At 39.5% G+C, this 12,577-nt stretch overlaps 1 protein-coding gene across 1 annotated transcript; it reads left to right on the forward strand.

Moving 5' to 3' along the window:
• The first annotated feature begins 296 nt into the window (after window positions 1-296).
• Window positions 297-1,035, forward strand: LOC119770304. The gene is made up of 2 exons (XM_038264931.1): window positions 297-357; window positions 423-1,035. Exon 2 carries the CDS (start codon window positions 439-441, stop codon window positions 1,027-1,029), a length of 591 nt encoding a protein of 196 aa, XP_038120859.1. The 5' UTR covers window positions 297-357; window positions 423-438; the 3' UTR covers window positions 1,030-1,035.
• Window positions 1,036-12,577: the final 11,542 nt, after the last annotated feature.

The following is a 12,577-nucleotide window of genomic DNA, read 5'->3' on the forward strand; positions in this document are numbered from 1 at the left end:
GTTCGTCCTCATTCACCGGATGCCAACACACAAATGGGTTCGTACCCAAGCTAGACAACCAAACCCGGGATGTGCTTTGTCACTGGCGAAAGGAAAGCTTGGGCCGTATTGCTGATAACGCGTCGCGCACGCGAGACCGACCGGAAAGTAGCATTCATGAAAACTATCCCTCTCGTGTGCGCGATAAGTTTATCTGCCATTACACGGCACTGCGTTATGAATTTTTGCATGAGATGCTTGATGAGTTTAGAATAAATCCCCCTACATAAGAAATCGATTCTTTGGGGCCACTTAGGTCAGTGCTGAGGTTGGTCTTTAGTGCTACGGTAATCGATTGGCCATATTTTGAAGTGAGAGGTGAGATTTTGCCTGCACTTGCTAAGTTAAAAAAAGGTTTAAAAAGTTTTTTTTTTTTTCAACAGGACTTGCGGATTGCGAATGGAACGCACTATGTCAGTTTTAGGGCTGAGGGCGCAGTTGTACTCCCTTGACAAAGGAAATAAACCACTTAAGGACTTGCTGTTCCAACACAACACAATCATTCTGAAAATGGTGCGCGAAGGGGAATCGATTTCTTATCTGGAATATCTCTATACCTTCATGAGAGCGATTCCACAGCTGAGGAAGGAGCTCGAGAACGTTGTTCAACTGGATGGCGTGGATGTGGTGGGGTCAACGCGTCAGCGGAAGAAACACGTGGTGTGTCATCACTGTGGAAATGCGGGTCACAAGCGAAACAAGTGCTTGGCGCGAAAACGCAAACCACGTCCAGAGCCAATGGAGGTGGATGAGGAGCCGATGGAGCTGCCGGTGCCATCAAGCTGTGACCCGACAGTGGCCAAACGAAGGGCACTAATGGCGTCTCTCAGTGACGAAAGCAACATTGAGGAGAAAGTTCGAGGTTTGGCGGAACGTAAATTGCCGCTACAGTGTTGCATAGAACCAGGCGAAGCGTACAATCTGTATGATGTGCAATCATTTAATGAAATGTACGACGAAGCAATGATGCAAATAAAGTCGAATAGTTGATTGTTATCCTTTTCTGTGTTTTTTCTTTTTTGTTTTTCATAAAATCGAAACTTTCTTACTAGTTAGTTGGTATGTATTGTTTTGTATTGCAGCAACTTAATTTTAAAATATGTTTAATGTCTTATGGGGCCTTTCATAAACCATGTGGACTTTTTTCCTGAAATTTCTGTCCCCCTCTCCTATGTAGACAAATTTCAATACAAAAAAGTGCATCGACAATCGTGGACAAACTGCGTGGCTTCTTTTACAATTTGATAGGTTGAAATGAAAGTTTAATCCAGGTGGGTCTTATTTGCGAGTTATTTGCGATACTATCAATGCTTGTGTGCTCGATTGTGCCACTTTTGCTAGGATTCTTATCTTAAAATTGCAAGTGCGCACTAGGGTGACAAGAATTTTTTTTTTTTTGTAAATAAAATCTTAAGAGATCACCAGCTTTAACTACAGACTGTCTAGGGAAACAGACTGGCCAGTGTAAAATAAACAGGCACTGGCAACGTATGTTTTGCGCTTGCAACACTGCCAGTTTTGCTGGGCGTAAAGGGCGTTTGGTGTCCAGAAACATTGGCCAATCTGTTTCCCTAGACAATCTGTAGCTTTAACGATCTTTAGCGACCCTTAAACCTTAACCGATTTGGCTCAAAATTGGCACAGTTACTTATATTTGCCTAAGGAACCGAGTCAGGGGGTATCCCTGATATCGATGTTTTTTATTGTCACCCTAGTGTGCACCCATGCATGTATAGTAGGGTGTTTCAACCAAACAAAAAAGTTCTCAGCTCACGGTAAACCGAGGTTCCCCTTGTAGAGGATACCCATAGGGACTCTCATGCCAAATATCAGCCCATTTGGTTGAGAATTGGCATGTCCCCAGCGAGTTGAAATTTACATGGAAATTATTGAGTATTCAGAGAAAAAAGCCATCCCCGTTCGCCGAACAAGCGTCACTTTGCTTCCGCGCCGACCCAAATCCACCAAAAAGGAAGTAGGGTGAACGGCCATGCGGCTTCGTAGTTCCCCAAATCAGTTCAGTGGTATTTCAGGATGTTACGGCCAACCGTGACGGCTCTGGGAGCATAAACAAATAGACATAAGAATCAAAAAGGGAATATTGAAGGAACAGTTGATAGAAACAGTTGCTTGACCAGTTCATTTTCTAACTTGATTTTTTCTTGTAGAAGTCATTTTCATTTGTTTTTAGGTTAAGTTATTTCTCTTCAATTATGATGTAATGTACTATAACTTAATTTTTAGTTACCGTCATCAGGGGTGACATTGGGTCTGTGGGGTGAGATTGGGTCATACAAAAATGCTGAAATTTGTATGACCCAATCTCACCCCCCAGACCCAATGTCACCCCTGATGACGGTATTTAAAGTGTTTTGTTTGTAGTTTTGCCATGTTTTACTTCAAGTGCGGTTGCATTTTGAGTCAATTTTTATGTACAACGGTCAAAAACACGATTAAAAACCATTTCTGATCACTTTTTTTCATTTAATGCAAAAAAAAATTGCCAGGACAACATTTTTCGATAGATAAACTATGGTCCCCTTGGAATGAGCTGTCAAGTAGGACATTTTCTGTCAAGAAGGGCCGTGAAGTTAATTTTTCAAAATCGAATTGAAAATCCATTTTAAATCCTTTGAGGTCGTTCAAAAGGTCATTGTACTCAGAAAAATAAGCTTTATCGTTGTGAACAATAATATCACAAATTTAAGCTTAATTTTAGGACCCAATTTGATTGTTATGTCTGTTATGTTATGTCTATGCTTCCAGAGTCGCGGCGGAAGCAAAGTGACGCTTGTTCGGCGAACGGGGATGACATTTTTCTCTGAATACCCAATACCTACTGTTGGTCAACGACTCGGTGGAACCGGCGATCGCGTAAAACGATCCGCCAGGGCGTTAAAGAGACTTAAAGCTTTCATCATCAAAGCCCACGGATAGTAAAAAAATGTAGAATTTAGTCACAAAAGTCAACTGATTAACAAAAGAAGGGAAAACTCTTGCATAACATCACATTGAAAGAATGCACAATAGGGTGACAAGGAAAAATGAAAATTTTGGGAAATCTGAAGAGATACCCCCTGGATCGCGATTTTGCGATTTTCCCCATATAATAACAAACTTCAACGGTAAAACGTTACTTAATCCACCGGAAGGTGGTTGCTGCCTTCCTCCTAAAAGCCTTGCAACCACACACTACGAAAGCTTTGGCTAACGCTTACTTAGTAAAGACACTATACATCTGAGTGCTGCCATCTAGGTATGATAAATTTAATGAACCATTTGAAAGCACTGCAGTGTTTGTGTGCGTGCACTGAGCGTAAAGTTCCGACAGCTATCCGCCGGAGCTTTCAAATTATGTAAATAATGACCCTTTTAGTATCAACCAAAACAGTTTTTCGAACATATCTTTTAAAGTACTGCACCAAGCCGGATGAAATTTAAAAAAGACTTAAAGAACCTGAAGGCAAATCCAAAAACATAGATCCGGACAAAATCGGTCGAGCCAGTTCCGAGAAAAGTGAGTGAGAAAAAAAATTCTACGTCCATCCACACGCACAGACATTTGTTCAGAATTTGATTCTGAGTCAATATGTATACGTAAAGGTATATCTGGGAGGCTTATTTAAAAAGTTAAATTTTTGAGTGATTTTATAGCCTTGCCTCAGTGAGGTGAGGAAGGCAAAAAGCGACCCCTTAACCTTTACCGATTTGGCTCAAAATTTGCACAGATACTTATTTTTGCCTAAGGAATCGAATCAGAGGGTATCCCTGATGTATTTTTTTTGTTGTCACCCTAATGCACAATGACCACGGAATTGGGCCGCCGGGATCTCTACCAAATAGGTCATTGGGTCGTACTTCGAATCGTCATCGAAATCGGGAAATTGTCTCGGGAAGATAATACATAGGGGAAGGTGGGGCAAGACGACCATATGGGGCAAGAGGAACAACCGCTCGTACGGCCGTAATTTTTACAATTTTTATTATTTCCAGTATGAGGAATTGTTTTTTTTTTTAACTTTTGTTTTCTTATAATATTTGGAAAGTACAAAATAAGGGTTAGGGTTCGTTTTAAGGCTAATTTTATCAAAATGCAATTTTTCCTAGATCAGTAGTGTTCCAACCAATGATTTGCACCTATTAGAAAGTATGATTTGACTTTTGGTTATTTTTGTTGAGAGCTTTTAAAAAATCTTATTCAGGTGGGGCAAGTGTACCATATGGATTTTTAGTATGGAAAAAATACGAATTGCTGCAACAACATATTTTATTGGGAAATAAATAAAAAAAAAAAGTTCTTAAAAACTGATAAACAATTGTTAAAAAAAAATTCCACACAAAATTAAGTGATACTATGAAAATTTACTATTTATCATCTAAGTAATTATTTTTTTCGTAAAAACGATCAAATTTTTAATAAAATATTATTATTTAACCTAAAAATAAAAGAAACGTTTCAAATACATTCTAATCTGGTGTTTCAAAGTGAAAGCAGTTCACTTGTTAGCAAATTAACATGTTTTTTCATGCATTGTTCCTCTTGCCCCAACGGGTTGTTCGTCTTGCCCCACTAGTTGAGTAGAACGGACGGAAAATCAAAAATTTTAAATTCAATTTTTAACATTGAAAAACAGGATTTTTTCAAAATTTGTTCTATCAAAGTCTTAGTCAAGACCTGAAATAAGATGATTATGAAAAAATCCGACAGATGTTTTAACGTTTTAATGGGTTTTAACGAGCATTTCCTTAGCTTGTTACACTTGCCCCACTTTCCCCTATGTGATGTGTTCCTAGATACTTATTCACTAGGCGTCGATAGCTTCCGTTTGCTATACACCTTTTCTTTAATTTTCTCAGAAGCTACGATTACATAGGCATGTGGGAGAGAAAGGTAAGGGGGGGGGGGGGTCGTTCAGCTAGAACGGACGGTTGAATGTTGAGGGATATGAAGATAACCAGGGCGAAGAAACTGTGGAGAATATTCCCTTGGTGGAACAAGTGAAAGGTAAGTGAAATGTAATGGTTATAAAGTATTGTGAAAATGTTATGCAGCTACTTGTCTTGCCATTTTCTTCAAAGACTGTGTGTATTTCCTTGACAAAAAGTATGCAATTAATCGGATGAATCGAAAACATCACTAAAACATACAAATATAAATTGAGTGTATGGACTTATCTAAGCCCGATTTCACGCACACTACCTTACCATTAGTGTTAGCTGGCGGGTACACATTTTAACTTAAAAACCCTTCGTGTACGTACACGCAATGCACGCACGTAGATAACTCTATGGGCATATGTTGTAGAATGTGGTATAGAATTTCGCTTCTTTGATTAGAGCCTTAGTTGAAACGATTACAGAAGATTTTTGTTGCTTTTGGTTCGTCAGGTTACTCTTTCGTGCGCTTTTGTTGTAAAGTTGGACTGTATAAAAAAAATGTTTCGCGAGTTTTTGTGAAAAAGTTAAAATGTTGTACATGACCAATTGCCAATTATATCTTTCAATAATTTAATATAATATAAAGTTTTCAAGCATTGCCACCTCCGTGAAAATAAATTGCCAAAACACGAAAGTTGTGCGTAACTTTATATGTTTAATTGGAAAAATAATATGCTTCGATGCATTCCGTCAGTGGCCATTAGTTTCATGTATCAAATGATATTGTGATATATGATATATTTTTACATTGATTTAATTTTCATTGGAAATGAGCCTTGACCCAGTCACTTCAAAAAAGTGTTGAATTGCAATGTCCGCTTCATGACGTCTCGCCCAGAGGTAACGTCTGTCTGGTAGTTGTTGGCAACGATGCGAGGTTAAATCATCGTAGGTCTTCTTTTCTGGAAGATCGCTCGTCTGGGTGGGCTGAATACAATAGTACCTTTTCCGTTAGGATGGTCTGCTTCGCAGACCGTTAACTGGCATTTATTGCTCCATCTAAATCGTACCGGAAGTGCTGCTACAGATATTCTGCCAACCACCGAAACACAATATGAACACAGAGTAATCCAGAGGACGCAGTCTGAACAAAAGTCATCGAATTTTGTGGCTCCGTTACTATTATACCCTTTGGAATTGCAGTGCCTTCAGGCGTTATGATTGAAGCGTTACGAGATCAAATTTCATCAAAGTAAACTCAGGATTTTTTTTTAGATTTGTTTGTTTTGACAAGTTATGTCATTGCTGAAGCGATTTTTTGTGAGAATTATTTTTTTATTATTTTGTAGTTTAAATAATTATCTACATAATTATTCAAACTTCGCAATTTAAGTGAAAATCAAGATCATAAACATCGGCGCTCACAGCAATTTTTCCATTAACTGTTTAAATGACGTAGCCATTGATCAACTAAAGAAATTTCCTCCTCCTTGATGGTTCTATGTTGTGTAGATCTGATTTCAGAACATCATTGCTGAATTCACACGGTTGCAACGCGAGGACATGTACTAAATTAAAAACGTTTCAGCTAGTTCCCCGCAATGGAGATAAGATGCTTCATTTGCTCGTCTAATGGTGTGCATATGCTGTCGATGTTCTGTTTTTCATTGATCAGCAGGTAAAGGTCAATTTTAGCTGTTGAACTGATTAACTTGCTGATATAATAGTCCATAGTCTCGATAATGAGAGAAGTCAGGGAGAAACTACCTCTAAATTATAAATTAAAATAATCCAAATAAAGGAAAAGTTATCTTCCATTCATTATCACATATTTTTCGGTTGGTATAAATCGTCATTCACCAAGGATTGGCCATAGAAATTAGTTTAACCGTTAGTCACGTGAAATCACAACCAAACGTCCGGTCACACATGTAAATGGATAGTTCCGACTTCAATAGGCCGGTGAACCAAAACTGCAACGTACATGCACAAAACGCACACTTTTATTGAAGAGAAATCTCAATTTTCTATAATCTTTACGGGCATTCTTTACATTTAAAAGTAAAGCTACCAGAATGTACACAGAAAATGGGAAAAATTGACAACATGAAAAATGCACCTGGTTGCTGTGATAAATAAGTAACGCCTCAAACGTCAGTTTGCCCCGAGACCTAACGATAAGCAAATTTTTTGCTGAAGGGGGGATGTACCACGATGTACCGCGTAACGCAACCATAAATCAAATGCCACTGCTCCCTCTGGATTACTCTGTGATATGAACCTGGTTACCCGATTAGGGGTGTAAAAGAAACAGAAAAAATAACTTGTTCTTAAAAATCAATCATTTCGAGCCACCTTAAGGTGTATTAATAAATCTTATGTAACAATAGATCTTCGCTTTAGTATTTCCAAATTATTTTCAATTGCACACTGGTTATATTTGTTTCAGCGAACGATTGGAACACCGTTAAGAAAGGAGCGATTTTGAAATTTGCGGTTGAGTTTACATAGCATTACATAGCAAGCAACTGGCGTGTGAGATCGGGGAGATCTTATTCTTCGTGAACGTGTTGAATGAGGCGTGGGTGAACGTGCGCCGTCTGTCGATCGGGAACGTCCAGGAGGGATTAGTTGCGATGAGCAGCGTTGTCATCATGAACACGAGCAGCGTGTTTCAAAAAAGGGATTTATTTGTGTCGGACATGTCCATATCACACGACATCGATGTTCAAGTCAAGGTCCCACGACATACAGTGGAAGGACTGTAGCAACAATCCCTTCTGCACAAAATGCCGCACGTTGTTTTCGAACTCAACGAACCTAGAAATTCACGTCTCGAGGGACAAATGCGAAGATCTGAAGCAAAGCGAGATGCGTTGCGTGAAATGCGGGAAGGCGTTCAAAAATAACAAATATTTAAAAAGGCATTCCAGCAAACAGTGCCTGAAACTGGTGATGCAACAACGCTACACCATCGATGCTAAGAAGGCACTGCCGGACATCATCCCGCAGTGCTCGTACTGCTTGCGCTATTTCATCGAACAAAGCGAATTGGATGCGCACCTCAAAAAACGTGCCAAATGTTGCATAACGTCAGAAAAACTGCTGAAAGATCCTTCTGCAATTCGTTGCACAAAGTGTTTGATGGTGTTCACGTACGAAAAAAACCATGAAAGTTCACCGAGACAACAACTTTTGTCAAACTCAAACACTTTGCACAATATCCGGCATAAGGTAGGATGCAGAGGCCAAGTCTTCCGCATACCTATTTTCCCGGAGGACGACACCGTTTGAATTCGCGTCCACGACTTGCACTCAGGTACTTGACGTTCCCGTCCGTGAGTGGGAAGCGCTCATTTTGCTTGCAAAATCTCTGAATTTTGAAAACATTTTAAAACATTCAATTGTTTCAATAGTTAAACTATTTTGCCATCAATGAAAGTTTTATAGCAAATTGCTGAATAATTTTTGAATCGAATGGAACATAAATCGTGTCGATTCGATTAGAGGGAAGGAAGATATAAGCGTATGACGGATGCCGCAGTAATCCAGGACCTTCGGCCCGGGTTTTTTGAAATTGCACCCCAGTACCTTCGACAAAGACGTAAGTCTACGTCAAAAATATATTAAAAAATTTACTGCGCCCTCGTAAAAGCACTATACCGCCCTCAGGAGGGCGCTGAGTCCGAAAATTGCACTTTTCAAATTTGCTAAGTTGCCAAGTTGCGTCGCGAAACGCTGCCGCGAAACACTGCCGCGAAATGGCGCCGCGAAATGGCGCCGCGAAACCGTGTTGTGTTGGTTGGTTGGGGACCATCCATAAACCACGTGGACACTAAAGGGGGGGGGGGGTATTGGCGATTGTCCACGCTTCATACAAAAAGTTTTTTTGTATGGACAATTGTCCACGGGGGTTGGGGTGGAGGTTGGGATTTCCAAAAAAGTGTCCACGTGGTTTGTGGATGGTCCCTTTTGGTATTTTTTCTGCGTGTTTCGCACTTACCGTTCGCGGCTCGTCTTAACCATCGCTAGCGGACAATAGCCGGTATGGTTATATATAGGAGTCTAGAATTCTTCACTAATTATCTCCGAAACGAGGTACACAATGTTATCGTAATTGGTGCTAAGCATCCTCAACAAAGCCCGTAGCGCACACTGCCTTTTGCATATCCTGTTATCGATGTGACGATTGATCGCTTTGTCACTTTCAAAACATTGATCGCAGCGTGGGCATGGATACCATTTTTCGTTCTTTTTCCCTTCTTGGCGATTCTTGCAAAGTTTTTGCTCTTTGCGGTGTTTGTAGTATTGAGTTTGATCGCACTTGTCCCTCAACACGTGAACTTGGAGGTTCGTGGAACTCGAAAACAACGTTCTGCATTTCGTACAGAAGGGATTGTTGCTGAAATCCTTCCACAGTATGTCGTGGGACCTGGACTTGAACATCGATGTCGTGTAATATGGACATGTCCGACAGTTATAAATCCTTTTTTTGAAACACATCCGTTTCTCGCTGTGTTCATGATGACAACGCTGCTCATCGCAACTAATCCCTCCTGTACGTTCCCGATCGACAGACGGTGCACGTTCACCCACGCCTCATTCAACACGTTCACGAAGAATAAGATCTTCCCGATCTCACACGCCAGTTGCTTGGTATGTAATATTTCAAACTCAACCACAAATTTCAGAATCGCTCCTTTTTTTAACTGTGCTCCAATCGTTCGCTGAAACAACGATAACCTGTGTGCAATTGAAAATAATTTGGAAATACTAAAGCGAAGATCTATTGTTACACATTTATTGTGACGACTGGAATTGCGAATGACGGTGGCCGAACGCACCTAGCACTAGTAACGCGCTTTGATGGAGCCTTCTCGGAATCCGAGCTTGCGTCCTCGTCGCTGTCATCATCCTCCGATGAGGCGCTTGAAACAACGCTTTGAGGATGCAACAAAATCAGAATTTTATTGCCGCTTGTTCCGGCATGGTTTGGATCGTTCTCCTAGGAACAAAGAAATGTTGTTTTGAATGGAAAGGTAAAAAAAAAATCTATATATACAGAATGAAAACTTAATATGCTGTTTTGAAGGTCTCGGGACCAAAGAGCCTATGTCTGAAAATATTTTTATCGGATTCCTCGGAAAATTTCACATAATATATCAAAAAGTGGTAAAGTTATGTTTTCGATACTCTGAGATACGATTTTTTGAAGATAAAAACTGGGGTTTTCGACACGCCACGCGCAAAAATGGGAAAAAGGTGAAAACGGGAAATCATCGACTTTTCTCACTAAAACGGCGAAAACTTAAAAATTTCAGCGATGACATGTTGGGGTACCAAAATTTTCGTAATTGAAATACGCAACTTTTGGTAATCTCAAATACTTAAAACATTAAAATTCGATATCTCTGGAACGAAACATATTCCTTTCTGTCGATAAGTGATTCTTATGTAAAATTGGCAGGGGAATACAATGTTGAGGTCAAATTTAAAAAATAAAAAAAAATAAAAATAAAAATTGAAATAACAGGCCACGGTGTCACCATTGAATGAAAAATGTGTTTTAAAATGAATCATACACCTGCCAGTTGTTTTGCAATCATTGATTTTCAAATTTCTAAGTACCGACGAAAATTTTATTTTTGCGAGAAAAAAAGTTTTTGCGGTGCTTTACATTGTAATTTCAAAAAAGTTCAAAATATTTTTAAACGAGTCCAAACATGTTAAATTATATTAACAATGCAGAAAAACATTTTATCAAATGAAAATAATTTTAATTTATAACATAGTTTTTCAAAAATAAATTTTAATTATTACTTAGTTATGCATTAGAATGTAACAAAATCACACTTTTTTGTGGGCATTTCAGGGGATGATCCCCTAGGTGTTCTGAGTCAGAATCCTAAATATGAGCCCGATTGGTTGCGACAGGACCTGGCGCTCCGGCTTTAAAGTTTAAATGGGATTTAACCCGTAAAATCGGTGCGTTTTGATTTTTGCCATTTTTAAGTCCTTCAAAGATTTTGGATCAAAACCTCATGAGCTTATAGTTTGAGTTTCAGGGCACAACTTTGCCGAAGACTGTGAAGAGATTTGATAATTAGTACTGCTTGTACAATGATTTGAAAATAAAAAAACTTTTTGCCATTAATTTGTTTGATTTGTATTGGCAACACTTTCTTTGAACGCGCGCATCTAGAGCCAGGCGTCGTAACTATAGCAACGAGAAAACATCCAGCGTACAACGCGTATTTTTTACTACCTAAGCTCAGAGTTATTTCAAAACAAAATTCACAGTCTTTTTAAAGACTACCTGAGTTATTTTCCAAAATTCTAAACAGTCTTTTCAAGACTAACACCACCTGAAATTTTGTTGTATTTTACAAACGAAGCCATCTTTTGTAGAGAACTTTGCTTGCAAAATGCGTCAAAACAAAGGTAAACGCAAATCTTCTGAAGATTTGGTCGTTACGTCGGTGAAGCGTTTGAACGCTAAACCGGCTAACGGAAACAGAAAAGAAAACAGCCTCTTCTGAGGTCTGATTCTGATTCTGAATGTGAGGTCAATCCTCCAATTCCATTGACAAACAGTTTCGGTGTTTTATCCGAAACTGATGACAAGGAACCTTCTCCTCGTACTGAGCCTTCTGCCGTCGAGAAACGAGTAAAGGCTCCGCCAATTGTAGTGACTTCCGTCTCCGATTTGGCCAGCTTTCGAACGCAACTGAAGAATTGCAAGGAAACTTGCAATTTGAAGGTTTCGTTCCAGCTTGGTCGAAGAGGAGAATGTCGCTTGTTGACGGAATCTTTACAAGATCACCAAACTTTTGTTGGTTATTTGAAAAACCACAAACACAATTTCTACACGTATGAGACCAAGAATGCTCGTCCATTCAAGGCGGTCTTGAAAGGTCTCTCCAACGACTTGTCGGTGGATGAGATCAAAAACGAACTTAAGGTGTTGCTTGGCTTTGCCCCATCCCAAGTAATACCAATGAAGAAAAATCAAACGGGAATATTTCTCGCTTTGGTTTGACTTCACATTTTATCTGATTCATTTCAACAGAAATGAAATCAACAATTTGAAACTTTTGGACAAAGTTCAGTTTTTGTTCCATGTACGGGTAGTGGGAGCATTTAAGAAACATGGCGGTAATGGCCAGAATCTGACCCAGTGCCGGCGTTGCCAGGCATTCGGTCACGGTACTGATCATTGCGCCATGGTTCCAAAATGCATGGTTTGCGGGGATTCTTCTCACGACAAGGACAATTGTCCCGTGAAAGAAGTCACCCAATTTAAATGTGCAAATTGTGGTGGAAATCACAAATCAAATTTCTGGGATTGCCCCATCAGAAAAAGGTTTTGGATTCTCGTGCTAAGCATCAGCCGAAATCCAAACCGAAATTTTCTCAAAGTCAGGTTGTACCTGCATCTTTAAATCAAACGTTCGTGCTGTCTCACTCGAACAATTCTAGAAATACCCCTACCGTGGAAAAGTTAGGTAACAACAATGGCATTTCTTATGCTAACGTCGTTTCGGGTTCATCCACGAATTTTAAATCCTCTACCAATCTTTCTGAAATTGGGCAGGTACCTCAAATCTCATTTGAAAATTTTTCTGCTGGCAACGCTTTGGGATCTTCTGATCTCGGCGAT

This window comes from Culex quinquefasciatus, chromosome 3, assembly GCF_015732765.1.
Source record: "Culex quinquefasciatus strain JHB chromosome 3, VPISU_Cqui_1.0_pri_paternal, whole genome shotgun sequence".
Classification (NCBI taxonomy): domain Eukaryota; kingdom Metazoa; phylum Arthropoda; class Insecta; order Diptera; family Culicidae; genus Culex; species Culex quinquefasciatus.